General features: G+C 55.2%; 1 protein-coding gene across 6 annotated transcripts in view; it reads left to right on the plus strand.

Annotated features, from left to right (window-relative positions):
* PML (PML nuclear body scaffold) overlaps window positions 1–18472 on the plus strand; it is a 43545-nt gene extending 25073 nt beyond the window's left edge. The window contains exons 5-9 of one of the 6 annotated variants that reach the window (XM_068555306.1): window positions 2737–2856; window positions 3260–3518; window positions 4984–5036; window positions 13749–13899; window positions 14968–18472. In XM_068555306.1, coding sequence (XP_068411407.1) covers window positions 2737–2856; window positions 3260–3518; window positions 4984–5036; window positions 13749–13899; window positions 14968–15752 — 1368 coding nt within the window. In that variant the 3' untranslated portion in view covers window positions 15753–18472. Of the gene's footprint in view, window positions 1–2736; window positions 2857–3259; window positions 3519–3549; window positions 3561–4983; window positions 5037–5698; window positions 6897–13748; window positions 13900–14967 lie in introns of those variants that run through there. The other 5 variants (XM_068555324.1, XM_068555315.1, XM_068555343.1 and 2 more) reach the window with 5 other exon arrangements.
* The last annotated feature ends 1835 nt before the right edge of the window (window positions 18473–20307 follow it).

Below are 20307 nucleotides of genomic sequence, written 5' to 3' on the forward strand. Positions count from 1 at the left end.
GAAAGGCAACTCTTGGACCCACGTTCCTGCCTTAGGAGGCAGGAACTGGGCTTCTAGGGCCAACACTCATCCCTCTTGAAACTGCTGGTGTACTTTCATCGCCACCCTGTGCCTGTAGGCGGAGAGGATGAAAAATACCAACAGGCTTAACTAGGAGCACTTGGGTGGGATAGTGGCTCGGGCATTTTCCCTCCTCCATTTCTCACAGGCTCTTTTTGCAATGACGTCACAATACAATGGAAAAAAAATAAATTGTTTTAAAACTGTAAAACAACTATAAATCAGTCATCATGATTTTTTTTCTTTACTGAGCCCTGATGTGTGTCCCCTGCTCCATTAACATTGCAGGGGGTGTCAGGGAGGTTGGGACAGAGGTGGAGAGGAGCCCAGCCCTGTCTTGGGGGAGTTCACAGCCCAGGTGGAAAGAGGTTCTCTTACATGCCAGCAGTTTGCAGAGACACACATGAAGGATAGACCAGGACCTTTTCAACTCTTTCATTTTTAATGGTGATCAAATACATACAACATAAAATTTGCCTAGAAGTGGAATTGCTGGATCATATACTAATTCTGTTTTTAATTTCTGAGGAACCACCATAGAGTTTTCCGTAGTGGCTGCGTCTTATTCTGCGTTACCACCGACAGTGCACAGCGGTTCCAATTTCTCTACATTTCTCATTCACACTTTTTTTTAAAATAGTGGCCATCTTAATGAATGTGAAGTGGTTTAAACTTTTTTGACCACAACCCACTGTAAAAAATATATTTTACATCTAACCTACAGGGTATACACATGCACATACCTGTAGCTAAAACAGAAGTTTTGCAAAACAAATTATGCTTATAAACATGGGAGCTACTCTAATTTTCTGTTCTGTACTATTCTATGTAATACAAAAAAATGCTAGTCATGACATTGCTTTCATGATCCACTCATGGGTCACAACTGTAGTTTGCAGAACACTGGCACAGAGAGTACTGTGGAGATTGTGTACTTTCCCTAGAGGCCTGGGAGAATATGACCTGGGAGATCATCCCCTCGCCCCTTCCCACACACAGGTGCGCTCTCTGATCCAGCTCTCCTCCCTTTCTGTAAAGATGTTGAGAAAAAGAAACCTGGGAAGCAAGGAGGAGGGAAGGAAATCAGTCCATTATAGCCAATGATTTGGGAGCCCCACATTTCACATGAGAGCACTCGATACCAAGAAGAGCCCCACCTCAGGGTCCCGGTCCCCAGCACATGGCCTGTCGTGCGGGGCTTTCCCTGCCTTCCCCAGCCTGGGCTCGTGGGCCTTACCACGTCCCCCACCATACGGGAGGGACAGAGCTTGTCCTGAGGAAAGCACATCCCTGGCCTCATCCTCTTACAGCCCAGTGCCTGGCTTTTCTCTGCTCAACCCAGAGCCCCCTCCAGCTGTGTGGGAATCCCCTTCCTTCACTGGGTGGACGGACTGCAGGCTCCTGATGGATGGTCATCCACTGAGCAAACAGGGGGTGTGAGGTGCCAAGGGGTCAGGACTGCAGGCAGGAGTGGCAGGCCAGGGCGCCTGGATTGAGCCCCGGAGTCTGGGCCTCCCCTTTCGGAGGGACACTCCCCACGTCACCCACTTGGTTTCAGCAAAAGGTCCAGCCTATTCTTCAGTGTCACACGGTAGAGAAAGATGGTGCAGAGGGATGTTAAAGGATACAGTGGGTGCAGGAAGGGAACTTGCATTTCAAAAACATGATTCAAGCCCTGGTCCAGGCCCTTATTAGGTATGTGACCTTAGGAAATCACTTCACCTCTTTGTGCCTCGGTTTCCTTCTCTGTAGATTGGCAATAATCGTAATATAGTACCATCCTCTTTTTCTTAACTATAATTTTATTGTAAAATTCACATAAGAAAATTCACCATTTTAACTATTTTAAAGTGTACAATCCAGTGACATTTAGTACACTCACAGTCTGGTACAACCATCCCACCTCTAGTTCCAGAGTACTTTCATTACCCCAAAAGGAAACCCGGTACCCATGAAGCAGTCACTCCTCACTTCCCCTCCCCCATCCCCTGGCAACCACCAATCTGCTGTCTCTGTGCATTGGCACTTCTGAATATTTCATATAAGGAATCACACAGTATGTATTCTTCTGTGGCTGGCTTTCCACTTAGCCTGATGTGTTCAGGGTTCATCCACGTTGTGTGTGTCAGAACTTCATTCCTTTTTATGGCTGGATAATATTCCCCTGAATGGCTGTCCCACATTTTGTTTATCCATTCATCAACTGATGGACATTTGGGTTGTTTCCACCTTTTGGCTATTGTGAACAGGTGACAGGGAGGCCAGTGTCAGCTCAGTGGAAGGATTTCCTCCCTGTTATGACTTTGCAGCTGGAGACGAACTGCTTCCATTAGTAGTGAGCACTTTGTCCCTGGAGTTGTCTAGGCTGGGCCTAGTTGTCAAGCGAACCTTGAGTTGTTGGGCAGTGTGATCCCTGAGGTCATCTTCCAGCCCCGTTAGGATGCACAGGCATTGAAGTGGTCCCTGGATGCCAGCACCTCAGGGTCACAAGGGGGTGAAGTCATGGAGGCTGTGGGGAGGACTTCTGGTCCCCAATAGGCTCTGGGCTTTGGACTGGGCAGCCTGCACCTGTTTCTGGGTGAGGCCTTGGGGACTGGGCTGACCCCAGGCCTGGGGACCTGGCCCTGGTCCTGCTGCCTGGTCATTTCTGACTACCCTCATTTCCTGACTTTGCAGCCAGAGGAGGCGCAGAGGGCCCAGGTGCAGGTCCCAGGATTGGCTGTGGTACAGCCGGTGCCAGGGGCACACCCTGTGCCAGTGTACGCCTACTCCATCAAAGACCCCTCCTGCAGAGAGGTAAGGTTCTCCCCCGCCCTCCCCTCCCCTCCCGAGGGCCCAGATGCTCCTAGGCGGTAAGAGATGGAGCTGAAGTGAGAATCCAGACCTCAATAGGCACCTACTCTACGCTCTCCCTGCTCTTGGTTGCCCTGTCAGGAAGCTCCTCTCCAAGCATGAGCCCCTCCCAGGGCAGTCAGAGGCCAGCAGAGGTCGGTGGTCAGTGGTCACCAGCAGGGCCAGTGTGCATGCTGACCTGGGAGGGCATCCTGTATAGAGAGGTGTGATCTGCATGGCAGATAGCAGAGGGAAGAGCAGGAGCAAAGGGCACGGGGGGCACAGGTTCCTGCCACCCGGGTCTGGTCTCTGCCCGCTGCCCCAGTGGGAGGCTCCTGACCCTACCCTGTGACTCCCCGCTGCACAGGAGGTCTCCAACACAGCCACACCACAGAAGAGGAAGTCCTGCCAGACCGAGTGCCCCAGGAAGGTCATCAAGATGGAGTCTGAGGAGGAGAAAGAGTCAAGGTTGGCTCGGAGCTCCCCCGAGCAGCCCAGGCCCAGCACCTCCAAGGCAGTCTCACCACCCCACCTGGACAGGGCCCCCAGCCCCAAGAGCCCCGTCATAGGAAATGAGACCTTGCTGCCCGAGAGCAACCATGCGACCAGCGACCCTGGGGAGGCAGGTAGGGAGGTGGGTGGGCAGCAGAGGCTGAGGCCTGCACGCTGTCCTCCAGGGGCTGGGTGGGACCCCTCTTCTGCATCCTGACCCTACCCACGGAGCCCAAAGCCAACAGCATTCCCTGTGTGTCCTGCCCTCAGCTGCCACCAAACGGGGAAGGGAAAGCCCAGGGTTGGTCTAGGGGGTGTGAGTGGATAGTTTAGCCTGTGCTTTGCTGGGATGCCAGTGTGATGAGCGTGACGGGCCAAAGACCACATCTCCTTAGTTCCTTCCCCTAACACACTGTTCACACTCTTACAGAACCCAGCACTGTGCCTCTGCACGGGGTGGGTCTCCCCAAGAAATGTTTGTTGGCGGGTGCCTGGCATGTGCCCAGAGAGGACTTGGGTAAAGTCCACATCCATCGGTTCCCAGATTTTTCTGCCACTTGCCTAAGGTACCTCGTTTGTCCTAGATACCTTTTCCGGCCCCTGCCAGGGAGGGAGTCTTTTCACGTGAGTTGAGGTCAACCCATAGAATTCTGGAACGTTCAAGACAGTTCTTCCTGGATCTGTTTTACCCAGAGTCCAGCTTTATTTTCATTCTAGGTCCCACACTGACCCCTGTCCCTGGTCACACTGAACCCCGACCCTGGTCACACACTCAGCCCTGACTGATAATCCTTGCTCACAAATACTATTGTAATCAGAAGGTTTTGATTAACCTAGATAAAGTATCCTTTTTTAAAATTAATTAATTAAGTTGTTTATTTATTTATTGGCTGCGTTGGGTCTTTGTTGCTGTGCGCGGGCTTTCTCTAGTTGCGGCAGGTGGGGGCTACTCTTCCTTCTGGTGCACGGGCTTCTCATTGCAGTGGCTTACTCTTGGTGCGGAGCACGGGCTCTAGGCGTGCGGGCTTCAGTAATTGTGGCACGCGGGCTCAGTAGCTGTGGTTCGTGGGCTCTAGAGCGCAGGCTCAGTAGTTGTGGCGCACGGGCTTAGTTGCTCTAGGGCATGTGGGATCTTCCCGGACCAGGGCTCGAACCCGTGTCCCCTGCATCGGCAGGCGCATTCTTAACCACTGCGCCACCAGGGAAGCCCGATAAAGTATCTTTTAACTCAAACATCTCGTGGCTCACGGAACTGAGAAGTGGAACAAACCAGTGTGCTGCTTTAGGACGGCAAAAGGTTCCAAACCAGGTGGTGCTTGTCACGCCCCCTCCACAGGTAGTAAATTCTGAATCACTCCAGGGCCAACAGCTGAATTAAGTGTTCACAGGCGAGGCACAGTAGGCAGTGATGGAAAGCCACCTTGAACAACCCCTCTGCACAAGCAGATCCACACGCTGAACGTTCACATCCCCCCTTGCAGGGCACACGTCACCCACCCGGTCCACTGGCCTGCAAGGATCCCCACGGGAGAACACCCTGGGCCCCATCCACGGGCACCCCTGGCAGGCCCTAACATTGTCTCCCCTACCCCATTTCAGAGGAGCGCGTCGTGGTGATCAGCAGCTCGGAAGACTCAGATGCCGAAAACTCGGTGAGTGGCTCAGAAGTTCGGCCTAGGACTCCTGCCTCCCCCCATTCCAGGTCCCAGGGGGCGCAGCCACAGCAGGTGACTCTCAGACTCGCCTTGCGCCTGGGGAATTTACCACCAAGGCAGTGAGTCCTGAGCTGTCCAGAGGATAGTCTCCAAATGCCAGCTGTGGTCTGGATCACCCCGACCCTCCCTCCATTCCAGGGCAGGAGCCTTCAGTAATCATATGTACTCTTCTGAAAAGCTGGGAGAGGGCTTCCTTCCAGAGCTCTGTCTCATTTCTGGACTAGCCAATGCCTGTGTCTGGAGCTTCCTTATGCATTTTCTGCCCTCTTAAGTCCTCGGTGAGGAGGGTGGACAAGCGTTCATTCCCTGGTTAATGGCAGCTGTTGAGGGCTCTCTGGGGGTGTGAGGGCACAGGGCAGCCCCGTGCAGGGCCCAAACAAGCACATGGTGACTCCATGTAAGAAGAACTTCTTTAAAGCCATCCCACAATGGAACAAGTGACCTTACGGGTTGTGACCCTTCTGTCCCTGGAGGTTTGTTAATGGAGGCTGGGCTGTCACCTGTCCAGGGGCAAAAGGGATCGGAATAGAGTGGAAGGTTGGACTGGGTGGCCCCTGAGGTCCCTTCCAGCCCTCAGTCTGAGGTTCTGTGTTGGAAAGCGTGTGGAGCCCACGGAGACCGTCGCACCTCCCTCCTCGCCAGCCCACCCCCCGCCGAGAGCTCACCGAGCGTCCCACCCCTGCCGGGCCTCTCGTCTGCCCCGTGGCACATGCCGACCCCCGGCTTGGCCTCCCCACCATCCTGCCGAGCAAGCTGCCGTCCCTGATGCCGAGTGTCCCGGACAGCCTGCCGCTCACCAGGAGCAAGCTGCCATCCACCGTGGGATCAACTTCCTATCACGCAGAGCACAAAGAAACCCGCGCCTTCGCCACATCTTACGCCTGCCCCTCAGAGTGTATTGTGCCCCCATGTGGACTTGTTCTCCCTCCCAAGGGCCGGTCCAGGCCACCACCCCGGCCACCACCGGGACTCCCAGCCAACCTGCCAATCCCCAGGAGTGTCCTGCCCGCCTCCAAAGGGCCAGCGGCCAACCCCGCCGGGCGGGACAGGCAGCACTATCCCGCGGGCGCTCCCTCCGCGGCTCCCCGCGTGTGGCCCAGTGGCTCAACAACTTCTTTGCCCTTCCTCTCTCTGTGGCTCCCCAGCTTGATGCCTCTCTTAGGGGGGGGCTCGGGGGAGGCAGAGCACCCCAGACTCTTGGAGCAGGAGTCTCCCCTGGGGACTCTGGCAGAGCCCCCATGGAGAATCCCCAAGTCCAGGTCCCACTGGAAGTCCCTCCAGATGCATTCCCACCACCCCACCCTCCAAAGAGGCCTCCCACCAGCACGGGCCCCCCGCAGACAAGCCTCTGAGAGCCCCAAGTGCCTCCCTCCTCTGCAGCCCTGACCCTGGTCACCTTCCTCTTGTAACCTTGTGGCCAACACACGCCCTCTGCTCCCCGAGCCCCCTCCACCCTGCTGCCCAGCCCACGCACCTAAAGGCCCTACACACGGTAGGCATCCAATACATCATCAGAGAGTGAACCAGGGAATGAATGGCTCCATGGACCTCTGGGCAAAGAGACCAGTCCTCCCCAGCCAGGGGGCCGTGACTGAGATTCAGGCCCTTGTTCCTCACATCCTCGGGCCTCTTTGCCCAAGACAAGGAAGCTTCTCACACCCTTTGCACCTCCCACTGCCCCATCCCCCCACCCCAAGCCTTCCCACTGGGCCTCTGCCAGGATGTAAGCCCACGAGGGCAGGGACTGTGTCGCTCCCAGGCCCTGGCAGGTGCGGCTGCTCAATAAATACTTGTTGAACGATCACCCTTGCAAACCCTTCTTCCATGACCATCAGATTCCCTGCTGGGCTTAGCTCTTCCCTGCAGGTGGTTTTTGTCTCCTCCCTGCACTGACGCTTGGTTCACCTGTGAGGCTGCTATGTCCCTCTTTCCCCCACATCAGAGGTGGGAGGTGGGGTCCAGGCCCTCTGTGCCTCCTGTTTGGGTCCCACCGTCTGGCAAGATCCCCTGTGCCTTTGAGGTTCGGGCTCTCCAGATGAACCCCACTTTCCCCAGCTCATCTCAGACATCCTCCTGCCTCCCCCCACGTAGGAAGACTGCCTCCTAGGTTTCCTCTCCCCACGCAGGTCCAGCCTTCCTGGGTGACTTCAATATCCACCACCCTGGTCTCTCCTCACCTTGACCTTTCAGGGTTCTTTGCCCCATTCCCCTGCAGCCGCCAACCCCATCCCCCATGCCCCCTCCCCCCAGACCTCGCCATCACTGAGAACTTTCCATCTCTAAACTGTCCCATGCAGACTCTGACCACAGCCGTCTGCTCCTTGAGCTCTCAATCCGTTCCTTCCAGGACCTCTGCCCTCTCCCTTCCAGCTCCTTCTGCCTCTGCCTCTGCCTTCTGCCCACCAGCCAGCAAGGTCCCCCATTTCAGCCAACCTTTCAACAGGATCTCAGTGCCCTGCCTCCCCCACCCCCGGCCTCCTGGTAGCCTGCCCTCCAAAGACAGCCCTGGAAGGATTCGGTAGCGTTCCCCCGCTCCACGCCGCCACCTGGAGGCCAACTTGGCGTTGGAGAAAAGTCAAGGCCAGGAAAGCTACAAATGATTGTCTCCTGGGCTCCCTGGCCTCCTGCCTCAGCATGCCCCTCTGCTCTCCATGGCCCCTCGCTGCACCTCCACTTCCCTAGCTCTGGTCCCTCATCCCCGCCCCCCTCGCTCTTGCCAGTGGGCCGCACCTTCTGCCCTCGGAGGATGACAGGTGGCATGGGAGCAGCCCCCATCTCGCTCTCTGATGACAGATTGACCCGACCAGGTTACATCCTTCCCCCGTTCCTTCTGTTAGGGTGGTGGGGATGGCCACCTCCCTCTAGGACTCACTCCCCCTCTTCCTGGCCCCGCCCTCCTGTCTCCTTGGGAGCCTACTGCATCTCCCCATCCTTATTTGTGTCTTCAAACACATCCTATGGGCTACAGCTAGGCACCCTGAAGAAAGTCTTTCCTATCTCAGCAACCCCCCACCCCAGACCTTCACCCCCTTGGTGCTCCTTCCTCACCCCACTCCCCTGCCCTTCCCCACCATGCCAGTGAGCCCTGCCACCAGCGCCAAGGTAACCTCCACACCTCCGAGTCCAGTGGTCATCTTCAGTCCTAACTCCCCAAAAGACTCTGCATCCCTTGGGTTCAGGACACTTCGTCCTGCAGCTCTGGCTGCTCCTCCCCACTCCCCCTTCAGGTCTCTTTGCTCTTTTAACCGTTGTTCTCCAGCTTAGGTCTGGGCCTTCTTCTCTTTCTAGTCTGTGTACTAACCCCATGATCTCAGCCACACCCACGGCTTCACTATGGGCTCCTGCCCGCCGGACCCGTAGAGCCAATGGCGTCCTGACGGCTCCACTCGGATGCCCCACAGAAGCCTCAAACTCACCTCTCCGCCTCTCCTCCCAGGAAGTTGCACCATCTGCCTAGTTACAGAAGCCATAGACCCCAGAGCTGCCCAGGACTCCCGCTATGCTTTTTATTATTCCTCACAGCCAATCACTTTTTGAGTCTTTCCATGTTCTAAATTCCTCTGAAATCTGGACACTTCTTTCTATCCCACAATCTTGATAAAATTAAAACAAGACTAACCTTGGGTAGCGACAGAAGCCTGGGAAGGAAAGAGCGAGAAAAGGATTGGAACGCCCTTAGTCTTGCCAGACTTCATGAGTGTCAGGTGGAGGCACTGAAACCAGCAATATTTTGGGGGTGGGGAGGGACAGGGGGTGGTTAGTCTAGGGCTCAGCTGTCAGCAAGGAGCCACTGGATGATATCTGAGGTTGATCAACTCAGGAAGGAGAAGCACATTTCAGGTTATGAAGAATTAGACGATTAGAAGCAGCTGCTCACCTTTGGAGAGCAGGTCTGGAGGCAAAAGAGCCAGAGGATCACTGCCTTTGTGTAGGGGTTCTTCCGACAAGTTTTTCAAATTAACCATTACACGAGTCCGAAACTCGTTGGAAAAAAAAAAATGTAAGAAGAACACAAATTAGATCCCCCTAAGTAGGTGCATCTCTCACCCACCTTCCATACCCCCTTCCAGATCCCTGGTGTTCCCAGAGTTCCTTGGAGGAAGGGAGCAGGGCAACATTTGCAGGGTGCTCCAGACTCCCCTGTCCTCCCCTCTCTGCAGCCTTTATCTAACCTGCCAGTGTGTGAGAGTTGTAGAATACTGGTCTGCTAAGATGCTGCGTTTCCAAGTGTACCAGGGTGTGTAGGCCCCCTGCTCGGGCTGCAGCTGTGTCAGTGGCTGGAATCGAGACGTCGGGGGGGTCGGTTCTGGCACAGAGCTGGCGTGGTGGGCAGGGCTGCTGGGGAGAGGCTGCCTGGGCAGCAGGGGTGTTCTGTAGGAGACCCCGCCCCTGCTGGGAGAGGCAGTGGGGCTGTAGTCTTGGGGTTCAGGGGCGAGACACAGGTCTGATGCTGGAGACCTGGAGTGAGGACTGTGCTTAAAAATGAGGTGGGTCAGACACATGTCTGCTGCGGGCCCCGTGTTAACGGATCCGAAGCTGAAAAAGGTAGATGCTCTCATCCACTCTTCAGACAGAAGACTCACCCCAGTGCCCGATAGCAGCAGGACCAAGTGGAATCAGGAGGAGGCCTAGCCGAGGGGGCAGCCCCTGGCAGAAGTGGCAGTGGTGACCGGCAGTGGAAGGGAGGCCTGTGGGAGCAGCTGATCCAGGGGAGGGACCGTGATGCTGGTGAGTGTGCGTATCAGAAAAAGAAACAGGTGCTCAGCCGAGAAGATGGGAGCCGTGTCCTCCGATGGGCAGCAGCAGCCTGCAGAGAGGCCAGAGCAGTGGGCAGAGGGCAGTAGGGGCCACAGGCTGGCTAATGGGATCGTTTAGGTTAACAGATAACATGTGAAGTATCTCTGGGGCCTTCAGGCTTTGCAAGAGCTGTGGTTTTGTGTCTGCAAAATACAGCGGTGCGTGCCTTGCCACACTGATCCCAGCTGTTGCTTAAGCTCGGGTGCTAAGAAAGTTCCTCAGGAGCTGGGGACTCTTGATTAGTATTAATGTCAGATACTAGATAGGTATCTTCAGGTGAGGATGTTGAATATCAAAGAGTTTGGCTCCTGTCTGATTTGCTGATGCCCAAACGTGGAATAAATCAGTAATTAGGACAGTGGTTGCCAATCCTGGCTGTACACTGGTGTCACTTGGGGGGTTTTACCAAGGACAGATTCCTGGGTCCCACCCCCAGAGATTCTAACTGACTTGGTCTGGGGTGCAGCCTGGACCTCAAGATTTTTTTAAGCTGCTTATGCACAACCAAGGCAGAGACTCACTAAATTGGGGGAGTCAACTGCACATTTGTGTCAGAGAAATGCTGCCCATTTGTATACGTTATCAGCCTTGAGCAGAGGTGAGGTGTACATTGCTGGGATATGATCCAGGTGCGGAGGGGAAATACTGGATCTTCCAAGCTAAACCTCCTAGACTTCTGGAAGGCGATGTCAACCCAGCTGCTTCCTATGAGCACCTTGGACTGGCCATTACACCTGCTGTGTTGAGTTGGGATGTGATTGATCTGCTAAGTTGACTGTGATGAAGATGAGTGAAATAGAGCTCGCGAACCTGATTGCCTGTGTGTCCTAGTTGCCTGTGTATCCCGAAAAAAATCCCAGATCCTACGTGGCTCAGTCTGAACGCAGTTTTGCAGTCAAAGAAACACAGTCCATTAACCAAGTGTCCAGTATTTACTTACATCTTTCAAAGACTATTACAGGGGATCCAACTCATAACTCACAGCAGCACTCCTTAAATCCTCCACCACTTCACCCTAGCCCTCGTCATCTCCCACTCCCTGGTCCCTCAAAGCCTTATCCCACTTTTCACTTTGAGTCCTCACACGTGGGCTCTGGTCTCTTCCCCGCTCCAGTTCCTTCTGTTGCCATTCCTTTCCCTTCCAAGCAAATCTCAGCTTTTTCCAATGAAAGGCCCTCTCCTAGATTCTTGGGTTCTGGTCTCTGCCACTCTCCCCTCTATCCCCCACTCCCCATTATCCTGATTGTGGAATAAAGTCGGGAAGTGGCAGTGTCGGGGTGTGGAACAGGGGCAGAAAATGAGCAGGGCCAGAAAGACATCCTGCACTGGAGCCTCTATGTGCTGATTCTGTTAACTCTGGGTCTTTAAAAAAAGTCTTTTTTAATTGTGTCAGTACTTCCCAGCTGTACTGCTGGGATTTAAGGCAGGGAGGGGGAATTGCGTTTACAGCTGGCTGGAGTTCAGTGGGAGGCATTCCAGTGAGACCAGTCCCATGGGGTAGACATACTTTATGGAAGTTCCCAAGGACAAGAGGAATCTGGGAGGAAGAGGAGTCATGGCTGGAAGATTCAGCCCTCCCTCCCCTGACAACTCAGCGGAAAGGGGTGTCCTTTTATTAAGGGAGCCAGCAGGTCTTCAATAAGTTCAGGATGAAGGATATTTCCATGACTATAAAAGAGAAAATGACCCCAGGACCATGGGAAGCTCTTAAAAAATGAGGTTCTCATGGCTATCATAAATGACCCTGGTATAAAGATGGGGGAGTTAGCCCAAGGATGCAGCTGTGCTGCTTGCCAGGGAACTCAACCCTTGGAAGAGAATATCTGAAGAGAAGACTCTGGCTCTACAGCCTGAAGAGAGTACCAGAAGACAGATGGAGGCACCCTGAGCCACTGCAAGGGCTTCTGCAGTTTGGAGCAAAGAGAAGAAGGAAGAAGGAAAAGCCCAGCGTACTGTGTCGGTGGGTGGCAGAGAGGACTCGGCCAAGGGGACAGCTCTTCAGCTGAAGCCCAGGGGAGGCCATAGCAAGGGGAGTCCAGCTCTTTCCACCAGCCCAAGTGTGAGAGCACCCCTGCCTTGTGGTCAGAACAGGCACTGGAAGATTGGAGATAGAAAACAACTTAATTCTCCCATGGGGGAAGAAGGCAGCGTCTCCTGTCTACAGGCTAGCAACTTTAAGGAAGACTCCTGGAGAAGGCTCCTTATAGGGAGGCAAGGGAGCCGTGACAGCGAGACAGAGACTCAGAGCAAGACAGGCCAAATGGATGTATGGCCAAATCGAGAATACAGATATGCAAGGCATATCTTTTGTCAAATTAGGGCCTCAGGTATAAAGTCGCAGAACTCACAGGCTGCTGTAAGCAAAACCAGCTCTAGATGGACTCAGAGTGAATGTCTGTTTCTATCAGTGACTAGGAGGAAGTTGGTGAGCCTGGGGTAGGGCTATGAAAGGCAAATACAGATCAGCCCCTCTCAGGAAGCACGTTTTAATTGTGATTAGTAAAGACTTTGCTCTTGGCTGATGTTTTGGTAAAACAAATGTTTCACCCGGAGGGTGGAAAGGCTTAAGAAAGTATGCTAATTCTGCCCCAGACCAGGGATGTTAGCCAGAGGCCAGAGTTCAGGGAGGCCTCCGATGGCCCCAGGTGAGGCCGACTCCATCAGCCACCAGGGGCAGTCCCGAAGAGGGAACGATCGAGGCCTGCTCTGGACTCTGTCCCAGCAGTGCCCCCAGCCGGCCCTGTGACATTGGCCGTGTCCCTCCCGGTGTCTGATTAGCGTCCACAGGTGGCATTCACAGGAGGTTCTGAGCAGGCCACCAAAGACTGCACGTCTGGCTTTGGCAGGTGTGCAAATGATAAGCAATTAACTCTACATTACAAAAGACGCCACCTCTCTCTTTAGCCCCAGCCCTGGGGTTTAAACTCTTATAGCCAGAGCTCTTCCCCACCCCCAAGGCATTTCAACAGTGTTCTTGCCTTGGTGCGGGAGAGAACAGACCCTCAGGTGCCAGCCTTGGAGGAGGCCTGGCCTCCGGCTTCCCTAAGCACCGTCTCCTGGACGCCAAACCTGGGGAGCCTTCTCTCCACTGTTCTCACAGCCAGGCTCCGTGTGTCCCCCTAGATGTGGCTGGCGTCCCAGAGGCCCAGCAGCCCTCCCCTCTCCTTTGTGCGGGACACTGGGACCTCAGCTCGCTTGGGGGACAGGAAAAGCCAGGCACCTTGCCCCTTTCAGAGAAACACCTGAGGTTCGAGATGAGCCTCCTTCCCCGTCCCAGGTTTATGATGTTTGTTCTGAGTCTGCTCAGAGAGACGAAGTCAGGAGCAGACACGTCGGGCCCTGCCAGCCTCGGCACTGGCACCTTCCCTGATCCTCCATGCCCAGCCCTGCTCGCCCGTGGGCGCACACTCACCCACACAGTATCACACTTACACACACACTTGTGTCAGCACAGGTCCACAATCCCACACCCCTCGTGCACACCCAGATGCACACACACACGATATTTGCATTCATTCCCACACGTTTTCCACACACACTCACACTTGCCCGTGTGATCTCATCCTACTCACGCACTAACGCACATGCCCTGGTTCACACGCACAACCCTCACACATGCACGTTCACATCCATTCATGCTCTCGCTTGGAGACCCATCTTCCCTTTCCCAGTAACATGCCCTCCCTCAGGTGCACACAGATGCCCCCACCATACCCACGTGCTTGAGTCCCCCCTGCCACACTCATGCATGCACAAGCATGCACGCCTGCTCACGGGCACGGGCTCACGTTGCCACCGCGCTCCCTCTCGCCCCCCGCAGACCCCTGACCTGTTGGTTTTTCTGTGTTGCAGTCCTCCCGAGAGCTGGCCGACAGCAGCAGCGAGTCCAGTGACCTCCAGCTGGAGGGCCCCAGTTCCCTCGGGGTCCTGGACGAGAACCTGGAGGACTTCCGAGCAGAAGACAGGCCCCTGGTTTTCTTTGACCTCAAGATTGACAATGAAAGTGGGTTCTCCAATGGCCACCCCCCACCCCTTTCTAGCTTAGTCCCTGAGTCCCCAGGCTAAGTGCAGACAGAGCGATCTGCAAGTCCGGGAGAGCCCTGAGCTCTGGCCGATGGCTGCAGCCAGAGAGTGGGCAGAGCACTGGGCCTCCCAGGTATTTGAACTTGGTTCTTTGAATAAGGATGTCTGCTTTGACCAGTGCCTAAAGGCTTAAGGCAAGAGCCTCCAGGGTTCCTGCCCACCTCACCCCCATCTTAGGGAGCCTTGGGAACACACTTCTAAACAGAAACACGATGTGAAAGTCGCTGCTGTGAGACCAGCAATCCAAGCACAGCCTTAGGCCATGACTACACATTTCTGAATACAGGGCCCATTCGTTCTATGGTAGCTGCACAGGGAGGCCAGCAGAGCCAAGGTCCCAGAGAAATATGACCCCTTCTCCCTCAACTCCACAGTGCTTGCCCTGGCCCTGCAGAAGGCCAGGCCTTGTCCTGTGGCCTGGACTCAATGTGGTGCCAGCCCAGGCAGACGGAAGCAGCAGGTGTTTCCACAGGACAGAGAAGCAGTTTGCAGACCTCACTGGAAGATTCTGGGCCATGCTCTGCATGGAGTGGACCGGGCAGGTGTGCTGTCTGACCCAGTGCTCTGACAGCTGAGGCCCTTAGCTATGTGACCGATGGGATTGGAGGCCAGGGGAAAGGGAGTGGAGGGCTAGGCAGAGACAGTGAGGGGTCTCGAGTGCAGGTGGGTGGAGGCTGGCAGAAGACAGACAGGAGGGACCCGGAGTGAAAGCGTTTGGTGAACTCGGGAAGGTGGCAGGGCAGGAGGGAGCTGGACTCCAGCAGGGGAGCAAGGGGGGCGTGGAGGGCAGCCCCGCCTCCCCTTCTGAGCCCCGTCCCCATCAGAGCCAGGGTCAGAGCTGCATTTGAGGCTGATGTTTGTTTCCTGCCAGCAGGCCCCAAGGTGGGGTCTCTGGATGGGGGGGGTCGGCAGCCCTAGAGGACCCCCTGCTCCCGGTGGTGCCCCGCGGTGCCCTTGGGGCCTCACGCTGCCCTTCTCTCCTGCCCAGCCCAGAATATTAGCCAGCTGGCGGCCGTGAACCAGGAAAGCCAATTCCGCGTGATCATCCAGCCCGAGGCCTTCAACATCTACACCAAGGCCGTCTCCCTGGAGGTGGGGCTGCAGCACTTCCTGTGCTTCCTGGGCAACATGCGCCGGCCCATCCTGGCCTGCTATAAGCTGTGGGGGCCCGGCCTCCCCTACTTCTTCCAGGCCCTGGAGAACATGAACAAGCTGGGGGAGTTCCAGAACGCCATCTCAGGCTTCCTGGCCGCCCTGCCCCTCATCCGGGAGTGCGTGCCCGGGGCCAGCAGCTTCAAACTCAAGAGTCTGGCCAAGACCTACCTGGCGAGAAACATGAGTGAGCGCAGCGCCCTGGCAGCCGTACTGACCATGCGTGACCTGTGCCGCCTCCTCGAGGTGTCCCCGGGCCCCCAGCTGGCCCCGCACGTCCACTCCTTCAGCAGCCTGCAGTGCTTTGCGTCCCTGCAGCCCCTGGTGCGGGCGGCTGTCCTGCCCCGGGCTGAGGCCCGCCTGCTGGCCCTGCACATGGTCAACTTCAAGGAGCTGCTGACCGCACACCGCCGTGATCCGCAGGGGGGCCTGAGGAAGTACAACCGCTTCCTGAGCCTACAGACCCCCTCGCTGCCTGCAAGCCAGCCTGCACTCAACCTGCAGGCTCTGGGCACCTACTTCGAAGGTCTGCTGGAAGGGCCGGCCTCAGCAGGGGCAGAAGGCATTGCTACCACTCTGGCTGCCCACAGCTTGGCAGAAAGGGCTTCCCAGCAGAGCTGAGAGGAAGGGATGACTGGCTCAGACTCTTCTGGGGACAGAGAGGGATGGGGTCCCTGAGCCAGGCCCCGCCCATCACAGCATTCCCAGGTCCTGGTCCCCAGTTCTCCTTTGTCATTTGGTCCAGAATCAGTTTCCTTCTCTGGGACCAAATTCCTCTTCTCTAAAAAGCCCACAGAGAAGGTTCCAAGGCCAAGCAGCCACCTGCCAAGCAGCCACCGCACAGATCCCTGTGCGGCCCTGGGAGCACGGCTAAGTTAGCTCACCAGACCCCTGGCCCCTCTCCTCCAGGTGCCAGAACCAGGGAGGTCCCTGGTGGAGAAGGCCTGGCCGCTGGGCTATCGAAGTGGCCCCCGTATTGCCCCAGCCACCCGATTCCCACTCCCAAGGGTGTCCTTGCCACGCCTCCCTGACCCCTGGCCATGGCCCCCAGGGGGACCTGCTGACAGCACCCACAGACACTGCCTGCAACACCAGCGGTCCCAGGGGTACCAAAGTGCCTTTCAAACCAAACCACCCCTTAGGGATTTGGGTTCTCCTAGCTTTTGCCTGCCCAGAGGCCAGCTCTGTTCACCTCCCCTCCGAAGTATTTTCACCCACAAAGGGCCTCCTCTCAGCAGAGACAGGGGCTGCTGCTTGCTCCATGCCTGTCCATGCTTCCAGACTGTGACCCTTCCAAGCCTGCTTCCCTCCTCCTGCCCACACAGATGCCTCCCCTTAGTCAAGGCTTTGCCCTTCACGCCCTCTGCACTGCCCCCGGCCCCCAGCCCTCCTGAGGTGTGTCCTCCAACCCAGCACCGCTTTCAGTGGACTCCAGGGACCCGCAGCATTGGAATCTCCCAGCAAGCTGCTTTAGTGCATTCTCCAGACAATTCTGATGCCTGCCAAGTTTCAGAACCATTGCTCTGATAGACTGCTCCTCCAGGGAGAAGCAGTGTGGAACAGCAGAGAAGGTCCTGGCCCTGGCCCTGACTGTGTGCATTGAGCGGAACCCAGGGAAGGGCCCCTTCCTGAGCCCCCACGTCCCCACCTATAAAATGGGCTGGTTAGCCAGCATGGTCCTAGAGCTCGCATCCAGCTCTGCCATTCTGGGGTTTTAGGAATGGACAGCAGGCCTCTGAGGCAGTGGTCAAGGAGGTTTTCATTCTTGAACCCTTGGTCCCAGCCCTAAGCTAAGGTCCCCAACCTTGTGGTCACACTAGAGGTCAGCAGCAGAACACAGGCAGGTCAGGCCAGTCTCGTCTGACTAGCAGAACCACTGTCCCTTCCCCTCTGCCCCTCTCCCATCCCTCTTCCTTGGCCCCCTGATACTGGGATGCCTCCATGGCCTCAGCTTTCACGTGGGTGAAGGCTTTGCACCCACACCCCTGCCCCCATCCAGCGGGGGCCCTGAAGACCCACTGAGGGATCGCATAGGAACGTGCCGCCACGTTGAGAGTGCTGGCTCTAACAGTGAACTCTGATGCATTTCAAATAAGATTCCGATTTAAAGTAGGCGCTGGCTCTGAAGCTCAGTAAAACAGGCTGGTGGGTGAGGGGAGGAGGGGGCTGGAGCCTCAGTCTGGCTGTGATGACCATCTTGGCAGCAGCAAGGCAGCGCTTGGGCCACTCCTCACAGCATCTTCCCCTCAGCCCCACCTCGGGACTGAGCCTGCTGATTGCCAGCTCCAAGCCCAGCCTCACAATGCTTTCTACCTTCAGATGGAGTTGATCACAGGTTTTACAGCAAAGGGCTGTTCTGCCCTCTCTCCACTGTCACAGCCTCCAATAAAGATGCAAATCGTCAAAGCCTGATGCACCAATCACAAACTCTGCTCAGCCCACCCCAGGAGCCACTGAGCAGCCTCTTGCCTGGCGAAGGGGGCACTTGCTGGCATAGCTGTTCTTTGCGGGAGGTCTTTCAGGACTTAGCAGAGCTGAGCGCCCCTTGTTGCTCAGGTATGGGCATCAAGGATAAGAACCCCCATTCCAAGTGGGCAGACCAGGGTGGGCCTGTCTGGGATCATCTCCAAAGCGGGGCGCCACCTGGAGGGAAAGAAGCACCAGCTTCAAGAATTACCCGCTAGAGGGAGTCAGGGGCCAGAGACCAGGGTCTGTAGGAACTTTACCTCTGCCCCCTGCTGGATAATCCTGTACCCTGGATGTCACAGATGGAGTTCTCATTAGTGCCTGCAGGGATTCCCCTGGCACAGGCAGTGTAGGAATTAGCACCCCCATGGCCTGGGTGACAAGCCAGGTAATGTGATTTGAGCAGTGCCACTACCCTTAGCCCCACCTAGCTGTCCCAGGTGCCCAAATTCCAGTCCTGGAGTTTTAGTCTCTCATTGCAAATCTAAATATGTCTCCTGTGCTTCATCTTTGAATTCTATCTCAGGTTTATCCGTGTCAACTAACCACAAGCTTGCTGGGGTAGAAGTCAGGACACTGAGTTTCAATCCTCACTTAGTTGCCTCTGACTCTAGTCTGGTGCATCAAACTCGTTGATGCTTAGGCTCTGACTCTGTAAAATGGTATAATATGGGTTGTTTTTACCTCATAGGATCTTGTGTGAACCAATGAGAAAATGTTTGTGAAAGTAGCCTTTTAATGTATGAAGAGCCACACAAATGTAAGATCTTATTTTACTGACAACAAAGATGACAGTCTTATTGCTTTATAAGTTATAGAAAAGTAAACAGATATTGGATCTTAGCCAACAAAGGACTTCCGCTTGTCTTCAAGGGAATAAAGAACAAGATCTGGCATGGAGCAGACAACTTAGTGGGGCGGGGGGGTCCTGGAGCAGACAACAGCTTTCCTGTGGCAGCCCAGCTCAGCCCTTCCCAGCCCTCCCCTACTCTCAGGCCTCTTTTTGAGGCCCAAGAGCTCAGTGACACCCCCAGGAAGGTCACTTGAAAATCTGCTTTAACCTCAACCTTGCTCTTCCTTTTAACTGCACAAAACTCAGCCGCTGCTCCAGTGCTTGGCCCTGCTGTTCCCCCACCCTGCACCCTGCACCCTCCCCTCATCTAGCCCTGGCCAGCCCCACCTCCACCCTTGTTCCTACCCTAGACTCACTCTGACCCCTAGTGCCAACCTTGACAATTCTCCATAATTCAGAGTTGACCTTTCACCCTGCACCTCCCGCAGGCCCCGCCCCCACCCACCTCCTCTGACCTTAGGCTTGTCTCCACCTCACACCCCGGCTGCCCTATACCTAGAGGAAGGGGTCCTTTCTCACCTCTCTTCAGTCCTCACAATTAAGGGAACTACACAGCTAGTGACATGAAATGTCAAGTCAGAGAGAGTCGCACCTTGTGGATCCTGCCCAGATGGAAGGGGAGCTGAGCTAGAGCAGCTCCCAGACTCAGCAGCAGAGGGCGCTGCAGCCTCACAGGGCCTGGTGTCGAGGCTGCTGCTCTCTGCGGATGGCGAGGGGTGTGGTGTCAGATAAAGGCTCTGGGTAGCAGCAGTCTTTTCCAAAGTGCCACGCATACTTCCGGTGGTGTGGGAGATATCTTTAGGTAGATGGTGCATGGAGAAACATTTTTAACGTGTTAACCGCTTTGTATTTATTTTAACATCTATTAGAAAAAATATAGCCAGCCTCTCAACACCGTGATTTCTGGAACATGGTTGCTCAGAATGATGCTAAAATGGGATTCTTTACAGGTCTAATTTAAAGACAAATATGAAGTAACTACAAGCTCAGAAGGAACACAGGTATAGCAAAACTTGTGACTGTGGAAGTGAGGGACTTAATTTTGGGAAATACTGGGTTACCAGGGGCATTAGAGTAAGGATTAGAGCTAAGGTTAGGGCCCACGTTAGAACCGGAATAAGATGGGGTGGGGTTAGGAGTCCAGGTGAGGCCTAAGGTTAAGATTTGGGGTTATATCAAATTTAGGGTCATATTTGGTCATTAAGGTCAGGAATTGAGTTAGGAATTTAATTAGGAATGGAGTTAGATAGGGAGTTCCCTGGTGGTCTAATGGTTAGGATTCGGTGCCATCACGGCTGTGGCCTGGGTTCAATCCCTGGTCGGGGAACTAACTGAGATCCTGCAAGCCTCGTGGCATGGCCAAAATATATATTTAAAAAAAAAAAAAAGGAATGGAGTTAGAGTCACTCTTCAAGATACAGGTGTCACTTGAGCAACAGAAAAGTCCATGAAACTGTGGACAGATGGGCAGGAACTTCTGAGGAGGACCCCCTAATACAGAGCCTCAAGTGTAGTCAGACTCCCTCCGCATCCTCTTCTAGAAGCATCCAGCAGGGGTTCCACCTGAGCTCACTGAACCCTGGAGAGAGCACAGTGACCCATCCCATCCAGGTGTGAAAGGCTCCTGGACAACCAGGAGAATAAAGCTCCCAGCTAACACGACTGAAAGATAACTACATGCTGGACACTCTTTTCTCATTCAGCACAGCTAACCTCATTTAGTCTCCCCAGACACCCTGTGCGGTTACATCATCATCCTCGTTCTGTCCAGGACGTGGGGTGAGGGTTAGGGCAGGAAGGCGGAGTACCTTGCTCCGGGTCATTAAACTTGAATGTGGCAGAGTTGGGATTTGCCCC

The sequence above is a fragment of the Eschrichtius robustus genome, chromosome 1 (genome assembly GCF_028021215.1).
Source record: "Eschrichtius robustus isolate mEscRob2 chromosome 1, mEscRob2.pri, whole genome shotgun sequence".
In the NCBI taxonomy this organism is placed as follows: Eukaryota; Metazoa; Chordata; class Mammalia; order Artiodactyla; family Eschrichtiidae; genus Eschrichtius; species Eschrichtius robustus.